This window comes from Salminus brasiliensis, chromosome 5, assembly GCF_030463535.1.
Source record: "Salminus brasiliensis chromosome 5, fSalBra1.hap2, whole genome shotgun sequence".
NCBI classification, from domain to species: Eukaryota; Metazoa; Chordata; class Actinopteri; order Characiformes; family Bryconidae; genus Salminus; species Salminus brasiliensis.
This window is the reverse complement of record NC_132882.1, coordinates 18992830-19009481: the sequence shown is the minus strand read 5'-3', so window position 1 is coordinate 19009481 and position 16652 is coordinate 18992830. Positions and strand designations below refer to the sequence as shown.

The 16652-nt window shown below is 43.2% G+C and overlaps 1 protein-coding gene across 1 annotated transcript in view; it reads left to right on the top strand.

Annotated features, from left to right (window-relative positions):
• Nucleotides 1-359: 359 nt before the first annotated feature.
• Nucleotides 360-16652, top strand: part of LOC140556151 (forkhead box protein O6-like) — a 36689-nt gene continuing 20396 nt past the window's right edge. Inside the window, exon 1 of the mRNA XM_072679737.1 lies at nucleotides 360-1553. Coding sequence (XP_072535838.1) covers nucleotides 1152-1553 — 402 coding nt within the window. The 5' untranslated portion in view covers nucleotides 360-1151. The remainder of the gene's footprint in view (nucleotides 1554-16652) is intronic.

The following is a 16652-nucleotide window of genomic DNA, read 5'->3' as shown; positions in this document are numbered from 1 at the left end:
GTAGCCTGAACTAGTATGACTGAAGTCCTCGTAGGGGAGACAGTGGGTGCTCTCCTTGTGGACAGGCATAACAACCACCACTGTATGAAAATTACTGCTCGAAATCACACCTGGTTTCCACCCACCGCTGGAGAGTCATGAGTAGAACCGGTGGGTGCAGCTTTGTTGCTGACAGCGAAAGGCGCCTGAGTTGAGGTCCTCCGTTGCAGGAGAGCCTCGGCATGCCCTCATTGAGCTCGATCTGAAGTAAAGCCCTTCTCCTGGCTCGGACCAATCACGTGCGAGCTGCGTTTCTCCAGCCCGCGTCATCACGTTACAACCGGCGAGAGGGCCGAGCGTAGCGGAGCATGAAAAAGGAGCTCAGCAAGAGAGAGAGAGAGAGAGAGAGAGAGAGAGAGAGAGAGGGAGAGAGAGGAGCCGGGCGTGCTGCAGGTGGAGATGGATCAGATGCACCACACAAAGTGAGAAAGGTGTGAAGGACACGTTTGGGCGGATTTCTCTTGACTCCAGCCTCTGAGCTTCTCACCACACACACCAGCAGGCTGGCAATGACCGAGTGACTGTGCGCACCTCACTGTGCTCCGGCTTTTCTTCTGATGAAGGGATTTCGCGCCGTTTTTGGGGACGTATAACAGCAGGCTTGGGCGAGGAGTTTTGTTCCCTCCACTTTTGACGTTTTCCATCGCAAAGATGGGAGTTTTCCGAGCCCAGGCAGTGCACGGCATGCTGGGGGGCTGAGATATCATCTGTTGCTGCAGCCGACAACAGCAAGAGCGCGGTCAGTCAGAAACAAGCCCTCTCCATTTGGACCTAGAATGCTCGGGGATGTCTTCATCGGTTTCTGACGTGAAGTCTTTCATCTGACCACAAATGGGGTGGCCAGTATCGTGTCATGGCATGCAGCGGTCATTTCTCCATGCTGGATTGTGAAGACCTCAAGCGCTCAGTGTTCAGCATGATCTGCTGTACTCGCTCTCTTCCTGCTTGAAAAGCACACACACACACACATATATACACACACACACATATACACACACACACAGCTCGGTCAGGTAAGCCCATTTTTTTCTCTTTTGAGAGAGCACCTCCACCATCAGTCCCCGGTATCCCGCAGACTTCTCGCCCAGCACGCCCCTTTTCTTGAAGCGCAGATGATGATGATGGAGGACGACGAGCTGGAGGCGCATCAGGTTGACGCTGATACGGACCTGGAGCCCCAGAGCCGGCCTCGCTCCTGCACCTGGCCTCTGCCCCGTCCAGACGCCTTTGCCGAGGGTGGGGAACTACTGGTCAAGGCGGAGCCCGACAGCGCGTCCTCGTGCCGCGAAGCGCTGCCCTGCGCGCCCGGACTGGACGTGGCCGGACAGTTGCGCAAAGCCAAGTCGTCCCGGCGCAACGCGTGGGGCAACCTGTCATACGCAGACCTGATCACGCGCGCCATCGAGAGCACGCCCGAGAAAAGACTCACCCTGTCTCAGATCTACGACTGGATGGTCCGCTACGTCCCTTATTTCAAGGATAAAGGAGACAGCAACAGCTCGGCCGGTTGGAAGGTAACGCACACGTGCATGCACGCTTCAGTGTAGGCTTTTGCTTGATTGTTTTTAGACTGAGGTTGTGAGCTCACGCACTCTAATCGGTTCTGCAGTTCAGTTCAAATTCATTCTCACGGTCGGGAGTGTTTCCCACTTTTGAAGGCGCTTGCGTTTGGGTTTGTCCAGCATGGCCACAATAAATGATGGTGCTGCGCTTAATAGCTATCATTGCACTCCATTAGAGTGCACTGATAGAGGATGGCAGTCTTCTGTTCTCATCTCACGCGTGATGAAACGCAGGGAGAATTTGGGGAAACGCTGTATTGCACATTGCAATGAGTTCTGCTCCAACACTAAAGACGTGGAATAGAAACTGTAGAGAAATGGATAAGGGAAAAAGTCTGACCAATATATTAGGTTGTCAGTGTGTTTGAGACTAGTTAGAGTAACCTTGCTCTCTGACCGGTGTAGCGCTGCCACAGTGTACCAGTCTTTTCTGCCCACTGATCTCATTTCACTAGCAAGACTCAGCTGCTTTATTCCTTAATGTCTAATAGAACCTCCTTCTGTGTGTGGACTGTAGGTAACTGTTCTCCGGAAGCTGTTTGGTCTGGTTGATTAGTTTCAGAGAGCCACATTAAGCTTAAAAATAACTAATAAAAATGACTACTACTACGACTACCACTACTAATAATTATTATAAAATAATCAATAGTATTGGAGTCAAACCCTGTAAATTACCTGTATAAATTGGGATTTGAGCAGCAACACATGTGATGTTTCTCCATTTTGCTCCTTAACTTCCTTTTGCCTCAAAAAATTAGTAACTTTAGAAATGCTTAATATAGGAACAAGCAGCTGAACTGTTTCTGTTCATTCAAAGTATTTAATTACGCTCAATAAAGCCACTTAAATCGATTGTTACCACATAAAGGAGTTTATAAAAGTTAATCTGTCAAACTATTTAGTGCATTACATGCTTTATTGTATGTTATGTGCATCAACAACATGCGAGAAAACCAAACCAGCAAACAAAAAACCCATAAATCTAAGCTGCAATCCTTTCATTCCTCCTCAGTTTCACACACCAGTATCCAGACTCTGCCATGCATTTAATAGTGTATGGTTAGGCTATTGTAAGAGCCTGCAGCTTGTACTATATTCTATAGTGCAATCCAGTGCTGAATTTTTCATTGTTCCCCCTCACACCTGTTGAAATCCATTGCAATCTTCTGCTTTGTGCTGTTAGTCCAATTCTTTTGGGTTTATAAGAGAGCATTGTCTTAGCTTTCCTGAGGTTCTTAATCTCATTTTTACATTCAGTCTTTCGATCAGTCATGCCTTTTAGCCCATTTAAACAGAACTGGCCTTAATGCACAAACAATCAAGTGAATCACTGCTTCGTCACATTCCCTAGAACACAGAACTAGAGTATTACACATGCCTTTTCCTATGTGTTATACCTAATGTGGGCATGCATAAGAACTTGCTCCTTCCTGCATCTCAGTTATGTTGATGCGTTCTGCTAGTTCAGCATTTAAACTTTCCAACATTGTTTTAATGGAAAGCATATATGCAGATATATCCTTTCAGAGGACTGTTTTGAGTTGTTACATGGAGGCATATTTAGTCGTTCCATTCCTGAGCAGGAGACAGTGATATGAGGCCAGGCTTACACACTGTCTCTTTTTACTCAATGTTAGTATTGTTGGTTAGACTGTTCTGAAAATGTCCACTGATGGGAGACAAATGCACATTGAAGACCCCACCATGACCACAGCGCTGTGGCTCACCACTTTGTGGGCTGTGGATAGAAGGGCAGAGCATAAAAACAAGCCCTAAGTGCTCAATAGAGCCTCAGTTTCCCCAGGCCTAGTCACTTGGACCTGGCGTAAGGCCGCCTCATTTAAGCAAGCAGGGCTGTTCTACAGGTGTCTGAGCTCCATTATCCCTTCACTGTGACAAGACAGTGTGCTGCTCAACCACAGGATGGCTCCCATATCTTTAGCACCAGTGTCCCGGTGCAGGCTTACGTAACGGCAAATTAAGGGGTTTGACACGAGCACTCCTAGTCTAGTAGTGCAGCAGTTATTTTCAGAGCCTGTCCAGACACAGCCTTAGCCCAGGTAATGAAGGTGATTAGGCATGCTTTTAAAAGCACGCTCATGCTCGGTTATAGCCCTGACCTCGTTTCCGGCAGACACAACATAAACACACACCCTGCCGTCTCAACAAAAAAAAAAAAAAATGAAATGCCCTAAACTCAGTCATATATGCTGCAGACTGTAGGAGTCATACATACTGCCAGTCCTTGAGGAGGCCAGTCTTTTCCGTGGTGTAGTTTGTTTTTCAGTGAGGCATGGTCTTCACTTGTCAGTGGTCTTGACTGACACACTCCCTGTAGCAAGGCTTGTAGGATGAATAGCTTGTTGGTGACTCATCAATGATCATCTATCTTGCTTAATCACCAGTAAATTAGTCCTTGGACTCCCTCTGATGCAAACTATGTTTGGTTAGCATTGAAAAGGACTGCATGAGAGGCAACATGGATTTAATGTTTATTTACATTAGCTTAAGGGCTATAAATTGTACAGCTAAACGATGAAATGAAGTGTAATACTGCACGCCTTGGTTTGGGTAGGGGATGATCATATAAGTTCAAAGAAGTGTGCTACAAAACGTAGTTGTAAAAGCAGCCTGCAAATAGCATCACAATCCTTTGAGAGCAGGTAGTCTATTAAGCTTCTGGATTATTCTATTAGACGGAGTGGACTCTCCCGCAGTCTTAGAGAGCAGCAGTAAGTAGCTATTAATACCTGTTTGTTTCTAAGAACAGTCTAAATCCAGAGTGCCGACCAGAGGTTAAAATAAAACACATCTAAATTACATGACTGTAATATGAAAATAAGAATGCTTCCCAATGTTGTCTTTACTGGTAATGTAGCTAGGTATTGTATCCTACTGTAAATTTAGTAGATAAGTACAAGTACATAAGGAGTGGAACTCTCTTTCCCCCCACGGGTCCAACAGTCTGAGTCTCACTACATTGAAATCTAAAACCTTATAATTTTTTTCCAACCTAAACTACTCCTTCATTAGTTCTTGCCAACGTCCTCTCTAGTACTGCTCCTTTTTTTGTGTTGCTATGTTTTCTTGTTTGCCTGTGTACTGACAATTGTAAGCATCTTTGGGAAAGGCAAGTAACATTTTATCAATTATGTAAAGCTGATGATGTTTTCTTTCATTTCTACATATCGCTACATATGGAAAATGTGTATCTCCGTTTTTGGGATTCTCCATCATGTGAACCCTGTAGTTGCTTCTGTACACTGTGTAAAACTCTAAAACTCTTATTTTACATTAATGTACGTTCAAAGACATTTTTGCCTTCTCCTGTAAAGTCACCATTTTGGACCATTTTGGTTTTTCATTGGACAGCAGGGATATAACATTGCTAATTAAGCTATGTAAATGTATTCTGTCCCCTGAACAGATTCACTACTTCTTTTGTCACCTCATTTCTCCTACTACTAGACCAAACTGATAAAATAACAACACCCTTGCAAGCATTATCTAGTAGCTCTTTTTTCTTTCTTTTTTTTTTGGTAGGCAAATCTATTCAGACAAACCTTATCCCAACTTATTGTCTGTAAATTCCTTTATTTCTGCATCTGAGTGATCGTTGTCGAGCGGTCGTTAGCTAATAACCAAGCCCTTCTTGAACTGAATCAGGTGTTGGCACAGAAGAACACAAAGCTAGGTTGTACAACCAGAGAACTTGTACTAAGAAATACCAGGCACTATAAAAATGTCTTAGGGTTTGTTCAGATGCTAGAGAGGAGGGAAACCATTGTGCAAAATTGGTATTAAGCTCCGGTGATAGTGGAGACACCAGCAAGCACTAAAAGCCAAGCAAGCAATCAGCACTTGGTAGTTAGAATCCTAGCCTCTTTCTGCCCTAAACCTGTTTCCTGTAGAAAAGTAGAACATTTTATGTTATACATTTACACAAAATGAAAGACAAAATCCTGTTACCCATTAAGGACTCATTCAGGAGCCCACGCTGTTGTTATTAAAAACATGAATGGTATAATCGGAGGCCTCTGGTCTCCTATTCATGTACAACCCTTGTACTCCGGCTCTTGGACAACTCATTGTAAGAATTTATTTTTTTGATAACTCATTTTCCAGGCCACCCCCTGGTGGCTGTGGAGCCAAGAACAGCTACTGATATGGCTTCTTACACAGGGCCGATAGTGTACTAATCTGTAAATGTGGGTGTAGGGGAACACTGATCTGCGTAAAACTGTGGCCACTAGAGCTACAATGCAGACATCTGGCTTTCAAAGAGAACTAAACCATATTGGCATCACTGAGTGCTGAAACATGTTTGGTAGTTAAATATAAATGTAGGTTATTTATTCTGCTGGTAATTTACCATTGGTTTTGGTCAGAGTTATTAAGTGAAATAAAAGTACAGTCTGATGTGTTTTTTTTATGATATGTAGAGCAACAAGAGAGTAGCTGAACAGGCCCAAAGTCTGTCTGCACTTTTCAAATCCAGCTGACAACTCTGATAATGGACATACATCAGACCTAATGAAATGTATGATAACAGTTGCATTTCTTTTGTGGGAAACCAAAAAAAACCTCTATATTGCTTAATGTCATCCTGTCTTGGGAGAAACACCGTGGTGATTTGGACAACAAGAATATACCATTTGCAGTGAGCTAACATCCCTGCAACTTGGGCTTAAGTAGTACTTAGTAATACTTAGAATTCTTTCTGTTGACCTCTGTAGCGATTATCATTCAGGTCCGAGTGTTTTGGCTTTTAAAATAGAAATGATCACTAATGCTCAAAAAGGTTCACCTACTTGAACTTTACATATTATATATAGATATATATCACATATATATCCCTGCTGTTGAGCAAAGTTGAACTTCATATATTCAAAATGGCAACTTTACTGTAGAAGGACAATACCTTTTTAACTATCCGTGGAAAAGATTGTATTCCAAGTAATTTTGGAGCATTTCTGTTGGTCTGTTCATCATAAAATGTGAATTCGGTGTAAAGAACTGTCCGTCAAAAAAAAAAAAAAAAAAAAAATTGAAATTGGAGATACAAGGTTTCTGTGTGACAGCGGGTATTGAAATATTTTTTAATTATTTATTTAGGAAGGAGGTGGAGCAATCTGATAAAGTTCCCACATACTGTTCTTATGTACATATCTACTATTCTTGCCTCAGCTTCTCATTTAAATGTGATCCTTAAAGAAAGCAGGGGACCACGTGTGTGTGTGTGTGTGTGAGAGAGAGAGAGACGGAGAGAGAGTGGGCGAGAGATGGAGTGCGTGAGTGTTTGACCGCTGGTGCTCTGATGCCAGGGGATTGCGAGGCAGGTCAGAGCGGGTGCCAGGCAGTCAGTCAGACGCTCTAATCTGAAGTGACGAGAGCGTTATTTATAACGTGTCTTTAGGTAAGAGCACAGGCCAGCAGGGCAAAGGGTCAGTCGCCTGCCACTGCACGCAGGCCATCGAAACAAGAGCGAGCAAGGCAGAGAGAGAGAGATCTGAAAGGAACATGGGCATGGAACAAAGAGTTGTATTCTAACTAACATGTCTCTGAAACGGTAAATTCTTTAAGCAGATACAGAGCTGCATAATTGCTCTATCCTTGGGCAGATCGTGCTTTTGCAGTTTTTGGATACTTTAGGCTGACATCCTTGCGTTTAAGGTGTTGCACTTGCAAAAACTCTTATAAAGACGCAGTCCTTGTGAATGGGCTCATTTGGCACACTCAAGTGGTTACATGGTGTATGAGAGTGAGTCTCTGAGCACTAGAAAGAGCTCTTTTAAGGACAGGAGATAGGAAGTCACCCGAGGCCTTGTCTGATTCATATTTTATTGTTACTAGCGAGGGCTTGCAAGCAATGAAAGTGAGGCAATGGAGAGAGAAACACAAATAGCTTTTCTGCGGAGTGAGACTACATACATTGTGTTACCTGCCGGGTCTTGGGTGAGCGTTAGCTTCTTCCCTTTTACTTTTCCCTTAGACTGCTCCTTGTACACACAGCCTGGCCTGTGCTGCTTTACATTTCACATCTTTGGTGTAAGCCAGCTCAGCTTGGGCTTTGAAGAGGACTGGACATTAAGCACCTTGTTCGATGGGCTACAGTACTGGTCTTTCACCAGAAAAGACCATTTTCAGGATTCGTACACAGTTTGCACAAATTAATGATGCAACCCAGCCATGCAGAAATGACATGAAGAAGACGTGTTTTATTACCTGAACCTACACTTAAACCTAATTCTAACCCTCACCGCAGTACAGTGTGCAGTTCTCAGCGTTTCGGCCTGATTTCCCATCCAATAATTCTCTATAACCAAGAGAAGCAGAATGCTGCGGCGATGCTGTTTTCTCAATTCAAGTACATGACAGGCTGGATGTTTGGGAAAACAGCACCACCAGTGGACAGAGCTTCTTGTGAATCATAAAATATGTACAAAATCTTCTTGCAAATATTACGTTTCCTAGGGTACTTTAGTCATATGTATAATTGGAGATTTTATTGGTTGCAGCACAGCAAACATTGCAACTCTGCTTAAACTAGAAGTGGAATCTGTTCTCAAATCAAACTCAGACCAAAGCAGTCACAGAACTCTGTGAGGGTTTTGATTGACCGATAGCAAGAGTAGCATCTGCGTCTGGAAAGCTGGCTTTGAGTGTTCATTGGAAACCCAAAAAATATCAAAAGCTCAACATCAATGCAAGAATCTGAAGTGAAACTACTTAACGGACTTGCAGAATCGACAACTTTAGCCTTCAGTGTTTTGTTTTAGCTGATTTGGCTGTTGGGATTTTTAAGCAGCTTAAACGTCTGTTGACTTACTAGTAATAATTCACAACTTATAGCTTTTACTCTTCATCTCTAGCAGATGGGCAAACATTTGATTGAATAAATGTTAAAGCATGTTTTACAACCCCACTATATTAAAGTATGGCTTCATATATGTTACAACTGCACCATATTACAGTAGTCCCAATCTAAGCAATTTAAAAGAACCACAGTACGTAGTATGCATCACAGCAGTTCTCCTTTTCAGCAAGCTTGGCTTCTCACCCAATTACTCCAGTCAAGACCCTCATTGGTCGGTGGTCTGCATGTAATTTATGTGGCTAAGCAGGTACACCTGTGGAGGAAGAGCAAGAAAAAGAGAGAGTGACAGGCCCTGTCCACTTGTGTCTGGATGATTTTAAAAACAGACATTTTCTTCCACGCAGAGGTGAAAACGCTTGCATGATCATGATAGTTCATAAAGAGAGACATCAAAACACCACGAAGGAACAAGAAAAACCCAAATTCTGGATTCTAAGTCTAGAGTTATATATTTGTAATGGAACAGTATTTGCATTTATTCATATGTCGGAATCTAGTGCTATCTGAGACATTGAAGGATTTTTAGGATGTATGTAGTTCACTATATAGGGAGTAAGGAGTTATTTAGTCAGAAACAATTATGCTTGTGGCATCAGTATTTTCCCCTTCCACACTACAACACTGAAAACATCATCTTCTTGCTGCTTGATCCCATTCAAAACACTAAAAACTGTTTTCAAAAAATCTTCACTTTAGAGAGCATATTCAGTGATCATAAATGGTGTTTTTGTGTGGGCAGAAGGCCAAAACACAGACAAAAACTTCAAACACACAAATGCTAAACTTCATTTGATAGCATATCGATGCTGATATTTAAATATTGAGTAATGCAAGGTGCCAATACAGATCCAATATTTTTCAGTGTATATATCTTTTAAGAACAACTAAATTCTAAAGCTGCTTCTGTTCAAAGCACTTTGCTTAAGATGACCTAAACTTAGGCTAAAATTGGACTGGATTCATGACTTCCTTTCTAATATCCATCATTTTTCGGCTGTTCTTGACCCATCAATACTAAAGTCATCTGTATTTGAAGGATCAAATCATCCTGAAAAAGATGCACAGACTCCTTCCGAATGCAGAATAGGGGTGTTTTTGTCCTCTTCTGCTAGCATGGCGCCTCATGCCATTGCATGGATCAATTGTAAAAGGCTGTGCGGAATGTGCTGCTGCTTCCTCCGTCCTGTGCATGGACACCCTGTCATTTGGACTGATCTCATAGCGTACCTCTGTGCACTTCTTTTCGCTGCCGGTACCATCTCAGTTTCTGTGGACCACCCCCCCTCCACCCCCAACTACCCAAAATCACACACACACACACACACACACTAGAGTCTCACCCTGTCCCCCTGAGCACATCTCTACTTCTGGGAGAACAGTCTGTTCTAGATTTGTGTCATCTCTCGCTCTTTTCCTCTCTTCATCTCAGAGACCAGACTGTTTTGCTGCTTTTTTTCCTTCAGTCGTTCTGAAGCTTGACTCACATATTGGCTCCAGGCGGGGGTGTGTCGTGGTGTTTTGGTGTGTGTCCTCAGCTTTGGTGCTCTTTTTCTGGCTCCTTGGATGGGACTTAATGTGCCAGGAGTTTATGAGCACATAGTGGGAGGAGTAGTAGATGTCCATGCCAAGCCTACAGACCAGCCATACTAACAGTGTAGGGGGGTGCAAGGGGGGAGGCGCTGCAGAGAGGCCTAAACCAGTACTGGAAGTGGGTGCTAATGATGGAATGGGCATTGTTGTCCTTGCACTATATGGAGTGCAAGAACTCCATTGTGTGCAAATTCCAAGAGACCGACAAATAGAAGAATGTGGCGGAGCAGGCCAACCAGATGGTTGTAAGCAGGCCCTTGAGGTGCACTGGACCCACAGAGCCATAAGTGTAGGCCTAGGGTGCAGCTTGCCTCTCAGCGCTTAACGCTGTTTTCCAAAAGCTTGTCCCCCTGCTTACACACACAGACGGGCTTTGTTTACACGGATCACTCGAGTGGGATGCGCAGTCACAGAGGGGACAGAGAGGAAATTCCGTGGTGGCTCAGAGTGGTTTGGAGAGATCTGCCCAGAGTTATCCAGACCATCAATCAGAGCCCCATGATTCCAAATGCCTGAATGAGTCTGATTTTGTACGAAGCGGCCGTGTCCTTGGAATAGATCTCCACTTAACCTTCTGACCGTCAGTAAACCGGGCCCTCTAAAAAGCTTCTATGGGCAGGCACCATAATGGTGCTCAGGAAATGTATTCAACTGGACCAGCACCAAGGACAGACTGTTCAGCCTGTGAAGGTCTGCGAAATTACACTCGACTCAATAAAGGCTTTATATACTCCTCCGAATATTTTCAGAGTGCTTGTGCTACTTTTAAACTTTGTGAGTCACCACATTTTTAATGAAAAATGTGTGCATGAATCTACACAAAATAGGAAGATAGAGTGCTTTTTTTCGAAGCAGCCATGAAAAATGGCAAGACACATAACAGGGTTGTAAGCTGTACGAATGCAGCTGCCTGCATGAAGGATGTGTGGATACTTTTTTGCTGTAGTGTGTTTGTCTTGCTATTGTGGTGTCTTTTCAAACACAAGGTCACACTACATGTTTGACGAACGTTCTGACTGTACGCAGAACTGACAGTTACATGTTAGATTCTCTCTCGGTTACTAAAATATCACTATTTTTCACAGCGCTTTTCTTTTGATTATGCTTTTGTCTTCAACACTGGCCAAAAACGGGTCCTGAAGGTTTCTTTTTCTCAGTGTGTGCACGCGCGCGTGTGCATGTTTGCGTGCGCTTGCACTCATATTCTGCCGATCTTGAAGGATTTGTGTTTGAACGTGTGTGTATATTTGTGAGTCCATTGGCTGAGGTAGTGTGCAAGTCTATGTGTGTGAGACAGAGGCACTGTGTGTGTGTGTGTGTGTGTGGGTGTGTGTGTGTGCGCTGATGGGCTCAGTGGGAGACTGGGTCCTGGGGGAATAACTCTCGTTAATAATTCAGACGAGGCTCATTATCAAGGCAGTGCAGATTTCTCCCTGATTTCACCTTAATTGCAGGCAGCCTGCTCCACTCAGGCAGTCTGTAGTCATGCTGTGTTCCCTCTCCCTCTTTCTCCCTCACTCTCTTTCTCTTTCTCTCTCTCTCTCCTTCATACTTTGCCTGACACATTCTGCCAAATATACATACATACATGCGTAGATCTATCTATCTAGCTATCTATTTATCTATCTGATCATTTAACAATCCGACTTCAATAAACGCTCTTGTTGCTGAGTGCTAAGTAGAAACTGTTACTCTGGAAACTCCAACAACACTTCAAAAAAAAAAAGAAAAAAAAGAAAGAATGAATAAGCAGGTGTCCCAATACTTTTGTCTATACAGTGTACATTGGGTTATACATAATCCCTGATTCCAGGAGATCCTGAACCACTAAACAGATGTAGCCAATTTTAAACAGCATTGACGTATTTAATACCTGTATTTGAATGGTTTTGTAATGAGTGGCTACTGGAAGTCTGGAACAGATACAGATAACCAAATGCTGGGTATCTTCCTGGTAATGCTCTGCCAAGTCTGAAATGCTGCCATTTTGGGTTTTTCTGGCTTTCTCTGGTCTTCAGTAAGTGAAATTCATATTCAGTCAGGTCCAGGATCCTTCACCCTCAGTTGCATTGGTAGTGTGTTTTAGGTAATTTTGTCCTGGTGCCATCCGTCAGACAGGGACATCATTTGGGGTTTGAGAACTGAAGTAGTTAGGATGCATCTGTACACTTTACAGTTGATACTTCCTGCTCTCTGTTGATAAAGGCAAGTGAGCCACACGTATTTAAATGACAGCCATGCTTTGTCCTTGTTTGTCGGATGTTGTGTACTTTGGGTTACGAGAAGTTGGTCAGCAAATCAAATAGTCAAACAATCAAAGTATATACAACGGGTGAACATACTCATACACATCTCACTGGTGCATTCCTGTTCCTAACAATGTACCAAACAGTTGATTTTCATACGTCTTATGTTTCGGCTATGTCTCTAATTTATTCTGATTTTTTCAGCCTCACAATGGCCTGATTTTTTTGGGTACTTGTGTTGGGAGACATTAACACTCCAGATGCAAATGGCACATCAAGAATCTAGACCTTTTGTTAGCTCTCATGTGCATAAACTAAAGATGCAGTGACGTGCAGTTGTAAAAAAAGAAAAACGTCAATTGTGTGGTTAATAATGGTCCCTGAAGTGAGGGGTCGAGGGAGAGGGGTGTCTATGTTTATGATTCCTATTTTGTTCACTTACACTGATGAGCCACTAATTAAAACCAGCAGCAAGTCGACAGTCAGTTCTTGAAGTTGGGACAGGACAGTGGGCAAGCATAAGGACTTTGACCAGGGCCATTTGATTGCTAGTCAACTGGGTATAGATGCCTGCAGACCAACTACAAGTATGGTATCTCAGTAACTGCAGGTGTTACTGGGTGTGTCCGGTATGCAGTGGTTAGTAACCAGCAAAAATGGTTCTAGGAAGGACACGCAGTGAACTGGTCACTGGTTCATGGACACCCAAGGCTTATGGATGCACAAGGGGAGAGAAGGCTTGCCCGTCTGATCCAAACACACAGAAGAGCTACTGTAGCACAAACTGTATAAATGTTAATGCTGGGTATGCCAGAAAGGTGTCACAACACACAACACACATCACAGTTTGCTGTGTATAGGACTGTGTAGCCACAGACCAATCAGGGTATTCATGCTGTTCACAGACAAAAGCATTACAGGGGACTTGTGAGCATTAGAATTGGAACATGGAGCAATATAGAGAGGTTCCCTGTTATTTTACGTCATGTGGTCAGCCAGGCAATGCTCAGCTTGGAAACCTCAGGGTCCTAGCATTCATATGAATGTTACTTTACCATGTAGCACCTACCTAAGTAGACCAAGTGCACCCCTTAATTGAAATGGTTTTTCCGACACATATTGTTCAGGAATGGTTTAAGAAACATGACAAAGAGTTCAAGTTGTTTACTTGGCCTCTAAAAGATCTCATCTGATCGAGAATCTGTGGGATGCACTGGACAATCAGTTCTGATTCATGGAATTCCACCTTGCAGCTTACACAACTTAAAGGATTTGTTGCTAACGTCTTGGTGCCAGATGCCACAGAGCAACTTCTTTAGAGGTCTTGTGGGGTCCATGCCTTGATGGGTCAGAGCTGCATGCTCCATCTCATATTTATGGACTGTGTGCTTCTGGATCAGTAAAGATTCCAGTGCCTTATGTCTTAAAAATAACCGTTTGTGGCTTGAGGAGGCTTTTTGTTTCGTTGTGCATGGCACAGATATCTCGGGTCGTTCAAGTCTGTGGTAATCCTTGGTCAAATCCAGAAGACCAAGGACTCACAACCAAGGACTCACAACCAAGGCACAACATTGCTGGCAGCTTTAGAAAAGTCATTGCATAGCATAGCCTATAGCCTACATACATGTTATGAAGTATGTAGCTTACTGAACTTTCAACGTTCTGTAGTCAAATGACATTACTCCACCTCCCCATGGAAAATTCATCTTGTGGGGGTTCACATTTGATCACATGGGTTGATCAAATTGATTGATTCTAATGCTGCCCACCAAATAAATTTAGAAACCGTATTCTCAACAGCTCTAAACTGCATTGACAAGGTCAAACTTAGAGGCAGATCCAATCAAAATCTCAGTTTCCATTTCTCTCAAATAGGTTTGCACATGGGAACCATAGGAACCTAGGAATGCTTATTCCAGTATGTGCTCTTTGTCAGTCAGCTCAGGCCAACACATGCAACATGCGTTATGTTTTTTGCGTATTTGTCATAAGCTGGTATTTCAGTTTGAGTATTGGAAGTAATCACAGCCTGTTACTAAACTTGTTTCCCCACTGAGATAAAATGATTAAATGACTCCATTCTTCTTTCCCAGGCTCCTACAAGTCGCTAAACAGTCAAACTACTCACGTGAGCTTGTGCAATGACATACCATGGAAATCCATAATCTTTTTTCTTCCCCTCACTGCATTCTTCTGCCTCAGTCAGTCATTGTGCAAGCTGCTTCCAAATGCCACCACTAAACCCAAGGGCATTCCAAGTTCAATCATAAGGGTTGGGATTGTACCATAAGTCAGATTCCACACAGCAGAAAATGATTGTGCTTCCCAGTGCGCGTCACCAATTACATTCTGCCTAATTATCACCATGATAATACTTTCATGAACTCTGGCGTGTCAGTGAAAGAATGTGGAAATCCTAGAGCATGCGAGCGGCTCGTAGCGGCTCGGCGGCATGCTTTTGGCAGCGTGCTGAGATGTGTGTGGATTGATTCGGCGGCAGCGACACAGCTTTCGCTCGTAGGCTGCTGGTGAGTGCTGATTGATGGCTGGTAATGTGTCTTGTGAGGGGCCTGAGGTGATGTATGCCTCGGAGAGTGCCGTATCTCATGCTGCTCTGCATTCTCTCGTGCCAACTGACGCACAGTGACAGGCTTGGGAGGGCTAGGCACTTTCTCGCAGGGTTACGTGAGGTGCAGCTCTGGGCCTGTATTCATAAAGAAATCCCAGAGCAGAAGTGCTGATACCGGGTCAGCTTTCCCCCGTGCCTCTGTTGGCTTCTGTCATTATGTGTTGTACAGTCAAACCGACCCAGAAACAGCACTCGTGCTGAGACCCTGGGCTGCAGGTGCAGGAGTGGGAGAGAAATATGAAGTGTGACATCTCAATGTCAGGCTCTACAGTGGAGGAGAGGCCAAGGGAGGACATGTTGGCTGTGGTTCATATGAGAAGTGCTTCACCTCGTACTATGCTGTCACTGTCTTTGTCTTGGTCTCACTCTTGGGTCTGAGATATGGTGTGAGAACGGAAGTATTTTATATTTTACAGGGAAACTGTCAGTGAATTGCTGGCTAGATAGCTTTTCTTAAAAACAGAAACATTTGTACACTTTATAATGAATGGACCAATAGAGATAGTCCAAAGGCGTTTAACAGTGGTCCTGAAATTGATCTTTAAGATGGTTCTTCAGGGGTTCTTTTGTAAAGGCAATGGTTGTAGAACCACGATAGCTCAAATAACCATTTGGATGCTCAGATGGTTCTTTGCCTGCGTAAAAGGTATTTTACATTGGTAGAAAACCTTCTTTTATATGAGCAACAAAAACTGGTCCGCTGTCCTAATACCCTGTTTTCAGTACTATATAGAACCCTTTTGTGTAAGCGATCCATATTTTTCTCAGTCAAATGTTTTGTTGGAATCTGAGGATCACTGACCTACAGGGACTTTGCATTAATCTACAGTGTTTCCTTCTCCTAAAAATGTTTTATTGAGACAGTGATGGTATAGTGCAGTGCTTAAATATATGTAGATCTAAATCTAAACATGTGAAGAGTTACATTCGCCTCACTGTAGAGCCAAATGGTTACAAAGGCCGCACTGTACTGTTCTGCACCAGTATGGACCCATTTGACCGTTTACAGTTTTGTTCTTTAGTCTTGCGCTACAACTACAAGTCTAATGTAGCTAGCTAAGGCTAGCTAACTTCTGAAGACTGGACGAAGAATAGAGTATTATGGTCTCCATATTGACTTGTGTTTAGTAGTGTCTAAGCTTAAAGGTATCTTTGAATTTTTGTCTATTCAAACTAGCTAAGGTTATTCTTGAGTAAATAGTGAAAGTTGCTCTGAATTAGAGTGTCTGCTAAATGCTGTAAATGTAAATGTAAAATGAAAACGTAATTTATCTGTTAGCATCATGGAAACTGTATACATACATCACACTTGTCTCAAACTATGCCAAGGAGACCCTTTTTTCAATGTAAATGCCAAATAATGTTAGCATTCACTCAAAGTCTGTTTGAACAATGTTGGACGAGGCCGGTAGCCTACTCAAGTGTAGTCAACTTTATTTTGCTACAGTGAACTAAAGTGTATAACTATTCTTGTACTTATTAGGTATAGTCTCTGGCATTTTCTATACTGGAAATATAAAGACCTTGGATCTTGCGGCACAAATGTGATGCAAATATGCAGCCAATAAGTGGTTCCCTATGTTGTTAATCCCTCCCACCAAACGGTTCTGTGGCCCCAAGTACGGTTTACTAACTGTGCTGAGAAAAACAGGCTAGCCTAGAGTAAGTGTTCTGTGCCGAGCCGTGTCCGTGTGGAAAAGCCACAAAAA